Source organism: Nicotiana sylvestris, chromosome 3, assembly GCF_000393655.2.
Source record: "Nicotiana sylvestris chromosome 3, ASM39365v2, whole genome shotgun sequence".
Lineage (NCBI taxonomy): Eukaryota > Viridiplantae > Streptophyta > Magnoliopsida > Solanales > Solanaceae > Nicotiana > Nicotiana sylvestris.
Genome location: NC_091059.1, coordinates 117,095,699 through 117,113,812, shown reverse-complemented (window position 1 = coordinate 117,113,812; position 18,114 = coordinate 117,095,699). Strand labels below are relative to the sequence as shown.

Genomic DNA, 18,114 nt, shown 5'->3' with positions numbered 1-18,114 from the left:
TTGGACTAGGAAATGTGTCTCCTAGGATTGATGATTCAGATTAGGAAGTGCGTCTCCCAATAGAATGACTCAAACTAGGAAGTGTGTCTCCTACGAATGAGGTTGAAGGGCTTGGACTAGAAAGTGCGTCTCCTAGGATTGATGGTTCAGATTGGGAAGTGCGTTTCCCATTGGAATAACGCAAACTAGGAAGTGCGTCTCCAACGATTGAGGTGGAAAGGCTTGGACTATGAAATGCATCTCCTAGGATTGATAGTTCTGATTAGGAAGTTCGTTTCCTATTTAATAACTCAAACTAGAAAGTGTGTATCCTACGACTGAGGTTGAAAGACTTGGAGGGAATGTAACCAGTGGTTGGCGCCCTGTATCAATTAGAAAGAATATAACCAGGGGTTGGTGCCCTATATCACTAAGAAAGAATATAACCAGGGGTTTGCACCTTGTATCACTAAGAGGGAATATAATCAAGGGTTGACGCCCTGTATTAGCGATAAGGAATGTAACTAGGGGTTGTCACCCTGTATTACTAAGAGAGAATATGGCTAGGGATTGGCACCCTTTATCGCTAAGAGAATGTAACCAAGGGATGACGCCTTGTATCACTTAGAGATAAAGTAACCAGGGGATAAGATACCTTGTATGAAAATGGAACCTCACTAAAGATTGTTGTACCTTATGGTTTCAGCTATGGATTGGTGTACCCTATACTAAAGATGAGACTAGGGAGTGGTGTGCTCTATGTCAAAATGTAACCTCAACTAAGGACTGTTGTACCTTATGCTGGAAAATGCAGTGGTCGATTATGTGATTATAGGCATATCTAGAAAGAAAAAGCACAAACTTTGAAGAATTTACCTTTGGTGACATTCCTCCTCTGAAAACTTCATTTCTACACTACTTTGTTTCATGCTTCAAACAAAGAAAGATTTGTGAGTTTTCAAAGTGGTGGTCGGTTTGTGGCCTTGAGGTCCTGAGTAGTCTAAATTTGCGGTGACCTTCTGAGGAAGAATTGATTCTTTCAGTGCGGTACTGAGTTGCTCGGATAATCTGTATTAATTTATGAATACCTTGGCTTTCTATCGTTGCCCCCGACTATTTCGTACCCGGATGTCACACACCCTTTGGCGATTTTTTTTTATCAATTTTGATTATATTGTGGCCGGTATCAGTTTATGTCTGGGGTGCGATCCACTTTTCCCATGAAGTAAGTCTTGCTTAGCGACCTTTTCAATTTCTTCGAAACACTTTGTTCGGCTTATCAGAGAAAATCACGGTTGGGTTTGTGCCTTTGTCAATGTCGTGTATGCCCCACATCATTTGTTTTGCACTTTCGGGAAACGGTAACCAATTTTGTGGCTCTTTCTTTGATGGATTTCTAAGAAAATAGACCAGCAAAGTTTTCTCTTTGGAACTTCTATTTGCATGAACCCTCGGATCTTGTTTAACTTCAACAACTTATTGTGCATGTTGCTCCCTAGGTATCTCCTCTTTGATGTGATAGGATAGACAGTTAGAAAGCTAGTAACAGATTTTGAAATCATTTCTTGTTTGTTTTAACAAAGTTTGACTCAAAATAATAATGCAAATGGACACAATGACGCGATGTAAAAGTGAGAAGGAACAGTATTTAACTAAAAAATGCTACTTTAGGGGAAAAGAAAGAAAGAAAGGGATCTTTTGAATGTGGTAGCCAACTTTAATGATCATGACATGCATTTTGGACTGAGCTGCCGAATCTGTCCAACAAATCTACCTTTTCTTCTTGTTGTTCCTTTTTCGTCTTTAAAGTTGGCCTCTTTATGCCAAACATTTGCATCAAATCACAACTCACTTTTGACGAGCAGTGCCCTGAAATATTTTCACCAACCATCCTCTCTCATTTATTTATCTCTACTTACCATCGTCTTACAGTTCCCATGAGGGTTTTTACCAATAAGACTCTCTCATTTTCATTCATTATCTTCTTCTTCTTTTTCTTCTTCTTCTTTTTTTGCCTTTTTGTGCGAGCAACTTGACATTGTTCTATGTCGTGTGACAATTGTTGCTTATTGTGTGCTTCCGATGGTATGATAAAAGACTAATTGGAAGGTATTTATTTGGAAGGGTTTTGGAGAGGGTAGAAAGAAAGAGTCATATTAAGGCTCAAAATAAACTCAAGATGATATGTCGTATATTTACAACTCTTGGAATCGACTCTTCATAAAAACATAACATAAAAAAAATCTGCCCTAGTTTCAGATACTGGGGAATTTTTTATTTTTGATTTGGTTAGACTAAACCCTAGTGTAGAGCTGCCTATGTATCTTTTAAAGGAATCAAGTCAAACATAGTTCAAACTAACACGAAAGATTCCTTTGTTGTTTTTCTTTTCATTTTTCTTTCTTTCTTTCCTCTTTTCCGTTTCTTCTCTTCTTCCTCTTTTTTATAAAACAAAATGTCCTAGCTCCTATTTTCTAGTGGCATGGATATTAGATTCTTTTTTTTACTCTATACTTGATTCCAACAGAGGGGGGTCAGGAAAAAAAAATAGGCTCAAAGGGGTATCGAAGGGTATAAAGTATTTGGTTAGCAGAAAAAAGGCCTCCCAGCCTCAAGAATGCCAAACATTCTATCTCTTCTCAGGTTCGGCATTGATGGACATGACTGCCTTCTTAGTTTTGCTAGTTGTATAGCTCTGTAGTCAATATCTTGTTCGCATCAAATGGCCTTTGACAAATTGGAGCCACCTTTTCTTGGTCTTTGCCTTAATGTGAAATGATGCACTTCAGTACCATCTAATCAATTTTAAATTCCCTGGAATGCAACTTCTTTGGAGATTTGGGTCATCTTTACTGATATGATTAGATTATGGCAGGTCGTGGCCAAAAAGCCTTTCATCGATTAGTCCAACTAGGCTTCAAAACTTTCAATTATCCTTAAGCCGATATTCATGATAGGTTTGAGATAAACATCTTTAACCTCTACGGATATGACTATATTGGTTCCATATGACACAAGCTTATTATCAAAGTTCTTCAACCTCTTGTTTATCCTCTGACTATTTTTTCTCGATTCAATTCAAGATTAGACTGTCTTTCTAAAATCTAGCCGAAAACTCCGCATGCATGTCATGTCACTAAAATTGGCGTGAAAAGAACTATATATGCAAAAGAACCATACAGAATGGATTAAAATGACACAAAGCGAAAAGTTATATTTTATTAATTAAAGGATAAAGAGGCTTGATGACAGGACAAACAAACAACATCTGGATCACAACCTCGAAATAATCCAGATGATAGAGATTATGACAAAATAAGTTACCAAAACTCCTTCCCGGCAAAGTGGGGAGTGGCTTTCCAATTATCAAGTTCAACATCTTAGCTACGAATTTGGGCATCAGCATCAAACAAGACCTTCAACAATTTTGATTGACTTGCATTCAGTGGACAGGTTCTTGACATTAAAGCCATGTTTGGGGAGTAGTATTGTCCATCATAAACATGATATGGTGGCTCATTATTTGGCCTCGTCACAGGAGGTGGTGGCGGAATTGTATACACAGGCGCACCAGACACAACGAGAGGTGTGTTCCTAACCGGTGCGGCAGGAGGCTGCACATTAGAGGAACCAGGGTCGGCATGGAAGCTGTAGTTTGGCACATACCCTGGTGGTAGAATGTGATCGCTCGTTGCAGGGAGCGATGGTTGAATATCCTGGGGTATGGTGGAAGTTCCCTCAGAGGGACCCTAAGGCGGAGGCTGACCAGAGACCCAAGCCTGATACACATCAGTCAGTTGATGTTTCAATCTTCTTACTTCCTCCATCTCTTGCTCAACCGATTGACTCTGAGGGTCGTCATTGACCAACTCGATTTCATCATTGTTAACCATCGCTACCTTCCCCTTAGATCTGGTAAAGTAATGATGTGTTTTTTCACCATAAACTGACCATCTTAAGCTTACTATATAAGAGGAACAAACGTGTTAGGGTTAAGCATTTTACAAATACGAATCACACGTAAATATGCAACGCTCCTAACATTGTCACCGCCTCTAACATGTTTTTAGAAGGCTTCATGTTTCATTCCGGCTTATAAAGTTGCTGCTTATCGACACTCTTATTTATTCATCTTTTTCGCCTTTTTTTACACCTCGCCTTATTTTAGAGCCGTTGAAAAATATTTTGGTCGAACCTTTTGGGGGTTGCCTACATATCATGTCGCCGCATGAATCAGATCATTACGTAGTTCAAGGACCATGACCATTTGTTTTGTTTTGTTTTATTTTTAAATTTACAAAAACAACTTCTTTTTGGTTCATTTTTGAATTTTTCTAAAACAAAATCATTTTCATTGATTTTCGAATTTTTTCTTCTCTTTTTCTTTATACAAGACTCAAAAAACAAAACTTACATAAAGATAAAACCTAAAAAAGACAAACATTTAAACAAGAACGGACTCGATTCAAAAAAATCTTAAAAAATAAATGTCAAATAACAAGACTCGAAACACCAAAAGACTCTTACAGAGTTGATGACAACAAATGAACAATCAAAGTGGACTGCTAACTAAAAGAAGACTTCGATCTCTGTAAGAGAATCCACTAACATCATTGTAGTCAAGGTGCTTATTCTTGTGGTTGACCTCCCATATCATGGTATATGCACTTCAAGTCTGTGACAATATGGCGTGCAAAGTTGGGCGCTACTATAGCAAATTGCTCTCGAGTCAAACCTTGACAAGTCACACACCCTCAGGCGGTATAAGTAGCCACTTCATAGACCCTCCTTCTAACATGCTCCTAGCTCTGACTTAAGAACTGGATCTGTCGTTCATGGTTATTGGATATGTCTGATATATCCGCCTCACATTGTAATGCAAGATTCAGCTGGTTCTGGACCCTTGCTATCTCATTCTCTAGCTGGTTCTTACTTGATTTTGTAGCCCTGGCCCGAGCCCTTAGATCATGGATGATAAGGTTGTAATACATTTCTTCATGATTTGGAATGGCCGTTTGTTGCTGAGTAGCGGCCTCTATTCTCGCTTGTTGAAGTTGTGCTTGAAGCGCTTGAACCTCATGTATTAATCTGGTTTTCTCCTCTTTAAACTCAATATACTGCAAATCCCTATTCACGTTGGCAATACTTATATCCCTACATAGTTCTTGGATGATGGATTCATAATCTCTTGATATTTCCTCCTTGGCCTGCCCCACTCTTGTTCTGATTTCAGTCTCTCATTCTGTCGTGCTCTTTAGAACTGTCTCTTGCCTAGATCCAAAAGCATCTTGGTCATAGAACTACCCAAAATATGGGGGTCTAACTCTCCTCGATCCTGATCTTCTACCATAGTATGAAATTCAAGCACCTTAAATTCATCCCAAACCTGCTGAGCATAAGCCTCACGAACAAGACCTCCGATGTTACCTCCCACATGAATCTTTGCATGTACTCCACTGTGGGCACTACTTGTTTTCGACCTAATTAGCGTAGAGCTCTCATAGGCACATACGGCTGAAAACCCCGAAGACCCATCAAAATAAAAAACGAATGGTGGTAAGACCTGTATATGACCTCTTTTAGTGAGAACGCGTGGTATTTCCATGTGATTCCAGTAGCGGTCAACTTTTGAAATACCCTCTCCATGCTTCGACGCCCTTGGGGAAGCTACTATCTTCGGTCAAAACTTTAGACCTATCTTCGAGCTCATTGTTGCACCAACGAACGCTAAAATTTACCCGCACGGGATGAAGGAGAAGGTGCTCTAAAAACCATATCTAGAGTATGATGTTACAGCCCTCAAAGAAATCTTTTCCTTTCTAACATTTGGTTAGGGCACGGTAAATATCCGACAATACCATAAGAATGATAGTGACATCCTTTCCATGCAATAAAGTGGTGACTATGCCATATAATCAAATATCAAAAATTTTGTCATGCCTCAGGAAATACATCGTCCCTAGAAATGCCACTAAGAATGCTCTTCGCTCATGGCTTTGTCAAGCTTTGTATCCAGTTTTATTATCAAGCTTTTTCCCGTGCTTTGAAAATCCACCCGGACACTCATACCTGTCATACAAGAAATCTAATCGAATGTGCCCTCATTCCACATTTGCTATTTTATTTTGGTTGATTGTCATCTGCTCAAAGAACTTACTGCCAGGGACATCCCTTGGGGCCAAGGGTCTCTTCTTCAGAAGCTCATCTCCTAACTTTATGTATCCAGCTAACTCCTCCAAAGTGGGACTCATTTCGAAACCATTAAAATGGAACATATTGTTATTAAGATCCCAGAAATGCAGCAACGCCTTGATTAAGTCCCGCCATGGTTTGATCTCCATAATATACACAAAGTGACCTAGATGGTCCTTTATCTTTTCCTGCTCACAAACGCCCATATTTTTCCACCATTGCCTCAGCAACCGGGGTGTTTTATGCACAAGCCAAATCTGTAAGGGCTCATCTTCCTTTGGCTTTTTATCATGTCTTCCACTTATTGAATTCATATCTTACCTGGATAAATAAAAATGTGAGGTCAAGTCCTAATATAAACTCGAAGAAATGACACCAAGCAGACTTGTGGATAAGACAATGAACGAACTTCTCAGGGAAGAATTCCGCGTATTGAAGGATCAGTCAACTAAGACCCAACTTATCAGACTTGATTGATATGCCAGATTTGGACGAAACGGACCAGACTCAAGAACGACTAACCACGTATCTCACCGAGGAACAAGACATGATAAACCCGGTTGGTCGAGAGACAAATGATAAAAGATGACAAAAGGGACAAGATGGTTATTCTTATGAAAACGACTATTCAGTACTTTGAAGGAAAGTACTAAGGCTGTCTCGGCAAAAACATCCGGACACATGGATAAACGGGTAAAAACAGACAAAAATTTATTCTTTTACGAAAACAGCCATTTGATACTTCATAAAAAAGTTTTAAGGTTGACTCAACAAAGATGGCCGAAAATAAGGGCTACAAAGCAAAAATATGAAACTAAATAAACAAAATGAATATTTTGCGAAAATAGCTCCTCGACCCTTCCAGTGGAGGTTTAAAGATTGTCCCGGAAAAAACGGCCAAAAACAAGGACCAATTGGTAAAAGGTGTTCGAAAAACGAGCAAAATAGCCATTTTTAAAAATGGCCCTTGGACGTTTCCGAGGAAGGTTTTAAGGCCATTTCGGTAAAATGATTCGTCATGGGGGAAATGGTAGAATGTTAGCTATTTTACGAATATAACCCTTTGGCGCTTCTGCAGAGAGGTTTGAAGACTGTCTCGACAAATATGATCAGACAAAACTAGATATGATGGTTATTTTTATGAAAACAATCTTTCAGTACTTTCGTAAAAGGTTTAAGGCTATCTCGGCAAAAACGTCGAATATAAAGGCAACAAAGTAAAAGGCAGACAAAAACAGATGAAATTGTTAATTTTACAAAAATAGCCTTTCAGCACTTCCGTGGAAGATTTAAGACTGTCTCGGTAAAAAGGACCAGACATAGGGACAAAACAATAAAAATTACCGCAAAGGAGAAAATGGCTATTTATTCGAAAACAACCATTTGGTAATTTTGAGAAAGATATTAGGGATGTATTGGAAAAAATAATCAGATATAATGACAAAATGACAAAAACGACAAAATTTTCGATTATTTATTTATTTATTATTATTATTATTATTATTATTATTGAAAAATATTATGGACACACTAAGTTTTCAAAAACTTTTGCAAAAATAGAGGCCGAACCCGATAGAGGTTGCCTACGTATCACATTGGATTTGTGAGAACCCGTATAGTTCAAACCAATACACAAAAAAAGTTGACCAATTTGAAAATTTTGATTATAATTTTTTTTTACAACTTTACACCGAACCACTTCCAAAATATTAGTAAAAGTTGGGTATTTGTACCAAGCCCGGGGGGAATGATGATTTTTTTTATAACTCCGCTCTAATTTTTTTAAAGCCAGTCAACCATGCAAACAAGCCTTCCAAATGATGTAACAAGTAGCACATAAGTGAACATGGTGGTCTCAAAAAGGATATTTGTCCTATACGAGTCTGACCCCTATGTCGACCTTCGCTAAGTTGAATGATGCAATAAAATGATCCTACTAGGGATAACCAGACATGTGGCTTGTTCTTCTAGGTTTTTAAATCTTACAGGAGAAGGTATCTAGACATGGCTTACTCGGGCGGACAACCCAAGACGAGGAGCGTCAGCGTGCCAGCCATAGAATGATTCCAGCTTTACTGGTGGTTCTCCCCGCCTAAACATGTGTGACTAAATCCTTCACCAGGAGCAGATCTGCACACTGGCTTTATCTCAGACAGAAAATTTTGTGGAGATGGTCAGCACATACAACACTATTACTTATCAGAAGACTCAGATGGGGTAAGAGAGAAGATAGTTTATATATATAATTAAAACAATATCAAAGCAGTAAATGAGCGACAATTAGCACATTAGGCTCACATACACAGTAATATTTAAAATTAATAAAAGCCAAAAATTAATCAATGTACAAGCTCGAATTCTTATAAGTCCTCAGCAGAGTCGCCAGAGCTGTCACACCCCTTTTCTACCCCCAATAAAGATATGTATGATGTATTGTGGGTTAAAGAATTTTTTCAATTAAAGTGACAAACTTGAGTAGGGATTATTTTATTGTTCAGAGTCGCCACTTGGAATTGATTTTTGTGCGTTCCAAGTCACCTTTTGTTTGAATCCCTAGTCAAAAGAAGGTTTGACTCTATTATTATTGGTCTGCGAAAATAAAGTCCGGGTAAGGAATTTTGTTGACCTGGGAGAAGATGTAAGGCATTCCCCGAGTCCCGTGGTTCTAGCACGGTCGCTTTTATTGACTAAAATCGGATTGAATTAATTTTGGATAAACTGTGCTTTATTTAATTTTTATGTTTGTCTATGCCCACTTTTATTGTTGATGACTTTATTAATCTCAAACTAAGACGAGTACCTCCGACCCTACCTTACACTAACCAAGACGAGTTTCCCCAACCTTAGTTCGTGCGTTGTATCCAAAATTAGAGTTTACTCGAAGTTAATTAAATAACAAAACTTTTATTTATTTGAAAGAATTGGAACAAGACGACCTCACGATCTTGCCATTTATTTATGTTTTTATTCTGAAGCGAGTCTTCCCGACATCAATTAAGACGAAACTATTTACCTTAGTTAAGACAAATTACTATAGGGGTTAAATTATGATAAAATAATTGTTCATCATTATTATGAAAAGAAAATGCCTCTTTATAAAATAAAGGTGGTAGGACAACATACGAATATTATTGGACTTTATTTATCGCCTTTATTTTTACTAAATTATTAAACCCAGACCAATTGACTTACTGCCATGAAACGATCGCCTTTTGAGGCTTTAATATTATTATTTTTTTAAAAATCAACCAAATCAAATGAACTTTTGTTCAAGAACATCATTTAATGCTAATGATTGAACCATAAGGAAATGAAAAAAACATTATTTAAATAAGAAAACTTACTCTACTCTTAAGAATTGCACTTGAAGAACGGACCGTCATCATAACAACAAATTTTATTCTCCGAAGCTTAATTTTGGCCAGCTAAATAACGTTTAAATAGAGACCCAAACATGAGATTCAGTTTTACTTTACTTTAGTGGAACAATATTTCAATTAATTTAAAACATCAACCCAAAAAGAAAATACTTTTATTTGCTAGATGTATGACCATGGATTCCCGTTCTCTTGAAACGAGTAACATGAATCTATATGTCATTTCATTATCAAAACTGCTCTACATGAAAATAGAAACTTTTTCAAAACCAATAAAGCTGAGGACCTAATTTAAGTTCAACTACGGGCTGAGACAAAGAAATATAAAATACTTTCTTATAACTACACCACAGATTTTATTTGTGGTGTAACCACAAAGAAAAACTGATTGATACCTACAATATTTACTCCATGTTTAAAACCAAGGAAAGAAAAGGCAAGTTAACATGTTGTTTTGTCATGGAAATATCTTTACATTTAACTGAAATTTATGATATTAAAAACTGAGACACAGCAACTTAAACATTTGAACCTATATCAGTACATTGCTGTTTCATTGGCGATTTTTCACAAAAAAATAAAAAATAAATAAAGGTGACAGTGAGTCACAATAACAAAGCAACTATTTATTATATATGCTCACACACAAATCCTTACAAACAGAGTGCTTTTAAAAGCTTAGAATAAACTGAAGAGAACTCAAATTGCTTGGTCTCCATTCATTCTTGACTCAAAATTACAGTAGCACTATAAGAGAATTACCTTGATAGCAAGAAGAAAATATCAGCAAGGGAGGAACTAAATTTCAGCAACAAACAGCAATGCAACAACAGCAAAATCAACAACTTATGATCCGAGAAACAACCCAGAAAAATCCAGCAAGAAAGTATTTGAAACCAGTTGCTACTTCTCCAGCAATCACCTAGGATTCCTCTATTTGCTTACAAGTTTAACACTCTAGGAAACACTCACGAAGTTCAGAATTTTCAGCTTACTATTTTGTATGTTCAGTTGATCTTTTCTGAAGTTTTTGCGCCTTTTTAGTGTGTAGAAGGTGATGGCTAAGTGTGTTAGAGTGTCTGAAAAATATGCCCAATTGAAAAAAGAACTCCTTTTATAGGAGAGGGTGGCATTCAATTATTATTGCCAACGAAAAATCTGTCCCAACAGTTCAATAGACAGATTTTTGGTCAAAAATATGTCTAAAGGACAGTTTCTTTACCAACTGTGTAGAGCGTTTGGAACAGTGTACTCAAAATAGCTATTAAAATAGTAAAAGCAATCAAACATGGGTCCTGCACTCAAGTACCCTCTGACTTTATCAATAAATAACTGAATTCAAAACTCAAACCTTCAAACTCAACCAATTATGGATTGATAAAGCAACACTCAAACAAACTAGATTGATATAAACTGATTCAAGTAAACTAAAAATAGTGAACGACTACAATCACAATTATTGTGAAAACAGAATTTAACAAAACCTAAGCTAAAATATTATTCAAAGTTATGAACTAATAGGTAATTCAAAACTTATATGATCATCATTCATTTACACATAACTAACAGAAACATGAATAAAAAATTAAGCCTTAAACCTGATACAACTTACAAAATCAAAAAATCAGAAAAAGAAAAAAAGAGATAGGGTTTACCGAATACACGAGTCTTGGAGAATCAATCGCCTTGCTGGAATAACAAACGGGCAGCCACCAAACTTGGGATGTTGTGCCATCTCCAATCGATGTAACAAAAATTAACCAACGCATTGAAACAGCCTCTCTACCTTTCGGAGTAGGGGTAAGGTCTGCGTACATACAACCCTCCCCAGACCCCACTTGTGGGATTATACTGGGTTGTTGTTGTTGTTTGCATTGAAGAGCGCACAGCGTCTCAAGCTTAATGGCTCAAAAAGAAGGCAATTTCAAGTAGTAATGGTGGTATGGCAGTGACGGTCGCCGGAGTTTGGCCGTGAAACCAAGGGGGGATTGATAGATCTTTAAGACATCTATCCGGTGATGAAAGAATTAAAGTGCAGAGATGGCCGGAGTTCTTCTAATTCGGGAAAATAGGCGGCGGCTAGGGTTCGGTTTTGGGGTAGACTTGAGAGGATTGAGAGAGATTTGAGAGATATGGAGTTTGGATTCAGGTAGAGGGTGAAGAGAGTGAGATTGGGTGAAGTTTTGGGTGTTTTGGACGGCGGCAGGCGGTGGTGCCGCCATGGAGAGGGGCGGCGACGGCGGCATAGGAGGAGTGGGAGAGAAGAGAGGGGGCTAGGGTTTGTGCTATGTGAAAATGAGGTCAAAAATCCGATTATTAGAGCTTTATATACGTCATATGAGATCGAGTTTGCACTGTTGGATCAGAGGAAGTATGTGGCCAGGATCTGATCTTGAATATTTAACCAAAACGACGTAGTTTCGATATAAAACCACGTCGTTCGGACCCTCCACTGACAGCACCATTTGGATCGGATCTGTGGCTCTTTGGGCTTCTGATTTTGGGCCAATTTTGGCTTAATTTCAATTAAAATACAGTAGCCCAATCCCTTAACCCCTAATTATCTTATTTAGTCCTAAAGAAAATATACAAGTAGAAAGAAAATCTTTTCCTTCCCTCTTATATCACTGAAGGAACCCGAAATCATAACCATCAAAAGTTATTGTTGTGTATGAGCTTTGAAGATTTGGCTTCAATTTTGACTGGTTGTAGAAGAAAAAACCTTGATTTTGGACGGTAATGATAGAGAGTTTCAATTGTTTTTCTGGTTTTAACAGAGGGAATAATGGTTTGAAATGTGGGTGTATGGTGATACATGGGTGAGGTTGTGGGGTTGGGAGAGAGAAACGTGGGGGGTGGGGATTTGGAGGAATACGGTACTATAAATTTAGGAGTGATATAAGGTACAATTAATGTACAGTTAAAACACCTTATGGTATATAATTGGTAATTAGGTATACTAAATGTAATTATATCAAACCTTAAATATTGAGGGTAATATAGTTTCCTATATGGCATAGGAATATAAAAATTCCAATTGAAAATATGTTAAGCCTAACTATGAGTGTCCAATGGAACGGAACGGGACGATTTTACCAGAACGGAATAGGACGTGACGTAAACTTAATCGAATAAAAGGGGTTGGGCCTTACCCAGGCCGGGCGACTCGTTAGTCCCGTCCGTCCTACTAACTAACAGCGGGATGGGACGGTACATAGGTCATAAGTGATTTTAAAAAAATAATTTATTAATTTAAGTTGGCAAAGACTATTCTTTTAAAGTTACCAACAACTATTTTTTTAATAGTTTTGTAATGGCTAGTTTTTAAAGTTAGCAACGGCTAATTTTTTAACGACTATAAAGAAGCTAAGTAAAAAATTATAAAATATTAAAACAAAAGACTTATAGTGCAAAAGATTTTGAGGAGAAATTTCGAGCTAATATCTTATAGATCCACAAGACACACAAATGTCAAGCATAAATTATAAAGACTGTCTTTTATCCATTAGAGTCTGCAGCAGCTTCATCATTTCTTCTGTTATAAACACATTTCTTCTATCACTCGGGTTGATAAGAACTTACCTTCTTTGCAATTCAATAATTTGTCCAACAAAAGATATTTTGTCTCTTTTTAGAATACTAACAAATATACATAAGAATATAAACTAATTGAGCATAAATAGATAGGACAAAAACATTCATCGAAAGAGTCTTTTCAACAACGAACTTTATCAGTGCGAACTCGAATCAACGACGAATTTTTGAGCGATAGCATATTACCTTGTGCAGAAAAAAAATGCTATTGTGAAAATATTTCAAAAACTGAAACTTCGTTGAGTACAATTCTGATAATGTAATTACGTTGTGTTTTCATTCATAGAATTGTATTTTTTAAATTTATTCGTGTGTTTACTTCTTTATATTTTAACACCCCTTTAAGAAAATCATGGCTCCACCATAGCTATAGGCTTATGCTACGTTAATTTTTGGGATTTTTACATAAATTGCGAGCCATATTTATTATTTATTTTTTCTAGCGATATATAGTTTATACATTGACTATACATAATTATACACATATAACATATAAATTATGCATATATTATACTTTTACTAGCTATTCGCTATTCTTAGTTTAAGTGGTTGCACAGACGGTTATTTGGGTTAATTCTTAAGAGAGTTTTAAAACCCGTACATAAAAGATTGCAATTGCCAAAGAGCCAATAAGTCAAAAGATATGACAACTAAACAAACAAGAAATTTATTTCAACACAGGACAACGCGTACACATCAAAATCATCTCATTGGGCTTTCACACAACAAAACGCCGAGCATGTTGTCGAAGCCCAGTCTTCTTTTTACAACCATCAAGAGAAACTGATAACTCATAGGGAGGAGCATCAGAAGCCAACCATTGTTCGACATAGAATATGGATTGGCTACAAGTTTTGTGTGGCCCAGTAAAAGTAGTCTCAACAAAATCAAGAAACCAACCGTGGTGGTCACCTGATCCATCAGAAGTAACATTAAGCCTGCAAATTGGTGGGCTCAAACATTGGCCTCTACCAGTGAAGATGTCCACATTACCCCTTTCGTAGTAATCATAATTTGGGCCCATTAAACCCCACTTTTCTAGATCTGGAATATATACTGATTTTCCTTTAGCATCGCCAAGTGTAACGCTGATTTTGGAGTCTGTTCCACCCTTTATGATTGATCCAGTTTTAACATACAATGTGTATACACACTCTTCCTGCATCACCAAAATATCCATAAGACATCATCTTCCAAAAATTGCGAAAGTTTAAGAATAATAAACACCGAAAGTATAAAGATTTTTTTACACTAGCAGCGTAGTTAATTTGTTATTCCAGGTCAGTCACCATTTTTATTTGGTAATCAGTTACTCCCTCCGGTTCACAATAAGTGTCCAATTTGCTTTTAGCACGCCCATTAAGAAAATACTAAATTCTATACAAAAATACCTACTATGACTAAACTACCCCTAATTAAACATTTAATGTGAGGAGTAAGAAAACTTTTTAGGAATATGTTGTAAAAACAAATTGAATTCTTTCTTGATTACATAACTGGACACTTATTTTGAACCAAAATGAAAAAGTAAATTGGTCACTTATTGTGAATAGGAGGGAGTAACGTTTTATCATAAAAAGCTACCTATAACTATCTTATAAATTACCTGATTGTGCACGGTCTTTTTTGTATCGTTAATGCATAAAATTTTGAACTTATAGTTATCACAAACGTAACCATAAAGTCATGGCATAGAAAGCTGCAATTGACCAGGAGGAGTAAATAATGTACTAAAATTTCTCGTTCCTCCTTTTCTTGGAACATTTTACATGTCTCAAAACCATTGTATTTATATCCAACTTTTCTAAGAATGAAATCCGTCAAGCTAATCAAATACTACTACTAAACTTTGATGTGATGTTCCTTTGTCAAACTAACAATTCAATTATAAATTTTAACATTTTCCTCTATGACTATGACAGTTAATAAAAAGACTAGCTTTACAGGATGGTGTTTATGAATGTACAGATTCAGATCTCAAGCATATGCTTCACTATAGAATGAAAAGAAGCAGGGAAAACAGGTAAATAGATACTGGTTCAAAAAGTTATACGAGTGTGTTGATCTAAAAATGAAGAGCAAGGCAAGCAAAAAGGGACATAATCATATATCATATATAAAAGCAGTCACATTATACTGGAATCTGGATTATGCAATAAATTAATAATTACAAAAGCAACATATGATCTGTAATCATAGTAGAGTTTGACGATTATGTAAAGAAACAAGAAGCAACAGTAAGTATTAGAGTCAACATATCGTACCACCAAAATTAATGAAACTCAATCCTAAAGTTGGATCAATTGATCTTTAAGATTTCAGCTGGAATAAAGCTAAAAGATTCAAGTATAGTGAAATCAAGAAATATATAAAGGGCTTACAGAAGAATCTGCAGCAACAGCTGAAAGAAAGAAAGTGAAAACAACAGCAAAGAGGAAGTGGCGATTCGTCATCATTTCTTTCTTTCTTTTGAGATTTTCCCAAACTTGGCTTCGTCTAATTAAAATAAAAATAGCACCCTTCATTATATAGGAAATACGGGGCCGCGTCATTACTGATTTGCTGTGCGAAAAAGTCACTAGGCCCACCACACCCCCTTTCATTAATTAACTCAATAACCTAATGGATGAATTATATATATATCGGCTAACAAAAGTTACTCAATATTGATTGATATTTGTGTAACAACAACTTTTGAAATAAAGTTAAATTGCTTTTCTCTTCTTTTTTTTATTCATATCATTTCTTTTATTAAAAAGAAAATACTATATGTAAATTCTCGATCCGGAATCCACTCTTCTCTATCTTTCTCTAATATTTTTATTTTGCTCTTTTCATTGACTTCAGATATTCAAGCTACTCTCCAATTTCAACAATTAAATTCACATTTCTTATTCAGAAGATCATTACTATTTTACCAGTTCGTGAACAGTTCATTGGTTTTCTTTTTTTCCGGGTTCATCGGTAACCTATATCTGCCTTTTGTTTTCCCATTTGAGATAAATTATTTTCTTTAATCTATTTGTTGGGAACGTGGAGCGCAGAACTGGATATTGTATTTGTTAAGAAAAAAAAAGCTAATGGGACCAGAGCCCTAAAATAATAAATACACATAATGAGTAACGACAATAATAATTAATAACCAGTAAATATATAAGGGTGTATAATCTAATGTCTACATTACTTTCTGAAAATTAGGCTATTTCGGGAAGGCCTCGTCTCTACTGCAGGTTTAAAGATATGCCACGAGAGGCATTAAATGATAATTATTCATCAAATTGGCAAATTTTCTAGTATTTGCTGTCACACATGGGCATTGGCAGATTTATTTCGACCATACCTAAAAACAGAGGCGGATTCAGTGTGAGAGTTACGGATTTAATTGGACCCATAACTTTCGACACGGAGTAAAAATTTATGTGTAAAAATTCATTAAAATTGCAAAAATAATAGATTTGAACCCATAACTTTAAATATATAATGGGTTCAATGTTAAAAATCTTAAAAATTAAACTCATAGAATTTAAATCTTGGATCTGCCTCTGCTTAAAAACTGTTTAATTGTTCACCTACTCAATCTGAACATAAAATATTTAAGAATGGATGATGATTCACGTATGAGGGGATAAGAACGAGCACCACGACAGGCATCTAAGATCGACACTGTTATCATGCTAATTATTCTATTCTTTTTTATAATAAAAATTTATTACGAATATCAACTGATATCACCCTCATATTGAATCAGAGATATTTTCCCCTGATGGAAGGGATAATTGAGTTTTCCAGAACAGAATTACAGAGAAAAAATATACATGAAAAGAAATAAGTGTATGAATCAGCTATATCGGTGTATAATGCTTGTATGCTTAACAGTTGAAGCATATAATAAAGAAGAAAACAGATTGTGGAAGCTCATGGATTGAAAAATTACATCTTGAAAAAAAGAAGATTTTGGGAAATAATCCAAAGAAATGTGCTGTTTCGAATACTTGGTCCGAAATATTATTATTATTATTATTTTTAAAGCAAAAACATCAATTTGGATTCTTGTCTTGTTCTCCGGAGTATATTTGTTGATTGATTTTCATGTGTATTTACATTTAAGCATGGCTAAACTTCTATGAAAAAATTTCGAGAACTTTTTATTAAAAAAAGTCCAAACGATTTTAGGTTCTATTATTGCTGGTGATGACGGTGAGTTGGTGACAATGTCAGTCCTTTATTTGGTTAGTAGAATGCCCTGACCACTGTTATTTAATGTAACTTCTCCTCATCTAAACTTTACGCAGAGGGTGCATAAGAATAATGTTGAATAGGGTGTATTAGTAATGCTGGTATTAATTATGCTTGCATTAGTTATATTGGTATTAGTTATGCTGACATATTTCTTATCAATTATTTGGTTTGATGTATTAAAGCATTGCACAATTTCTAAAAGAATTGTTTGTTTACAAAAATGCCCTCAAAACTAGTTCACACTCTAACTTTTTAAAAGAAATTTATGTTGAGAAATATTTTTATATGAAAAAGTTTACAAAAAATTATTTGATTTGTCTACCTATATTGTAAAATAAATTTAATATTTATTTATAAAAAAGAAAATATGCTAAGTATTTATTTATTAACTAGGGATAATTTTATTTCTCACTATTTGGATTATTTTGAACTTGCATTAATATACTAACTAGCATATTTTAATCAAACATAAATTTTGAAGGACAATTTTGTCTTTAACTAAGCTAATGCATGTATTAAAACTCATTGCATTGCTAATACCATTACTTTTTATGCATTAGTTATGCATAGGATAATACCAAATAGGATGTATATCTAATGCTTGCATAACTATTGCATAGGTTCAAAATGTGTACCAAACAATGTATTATTAATACACAAAGCTAATGCATGCATTATTTTATCTAATGCATCCTACCAAACGACCCCTAAGTACCAAAAAAAGGGGGAAAAT

General features: G+C 35.6%; 1 protein-coding gene and 1 long non-coding RNA gene across 2 annotated transcripts; both read right to left on the bottom strand.

The window, feature by feature from the left end:
- Positions 1 to 9,975: 9,975 nt before the first annotated feature.
- Positions 9,976 to 11,836, bottom strand: LOC104242301 (uncharacterized). The gene is made up of 2 exons (XR_714964.2): positions 11,204 to 11,836; positions 9,976 to 10,310 (listed from the first exon to the last, which is right to left on the bottom strand). It is a non-coding gene; the product is annotated as an uncharacterized lncRNA (long non-coding RNA).
- A 1,950-nt stretch (positions 11,837 to 13,786) lies between these two features.
- On the bottom strand, positions 13,787 to 15,643 carry LOC104242300 (PLAT domain-containing protein 3-like). The gene is made up of 2 exons (XM_009797330.2): positions 15,524 to 15,643; positions 13,787 to 14,301 (listed from the first exon to the last, which is right to left on the bottom strand). Exons 1-2 carry the CDS (start codon positions 15,596 to 15,598, stop codon positions 13,861 to 13,863), a joined length of 516 nt encoding a protein of 171 aa, XP_009795632.1. The 5' UTR covers positions 15,599 to 15,643; the 3' UTR covers positions 13,787 to 13,860.
- Between the last annotated feature and the right edge of the window lie 2,471 nt (positions 15,644 to 18,114).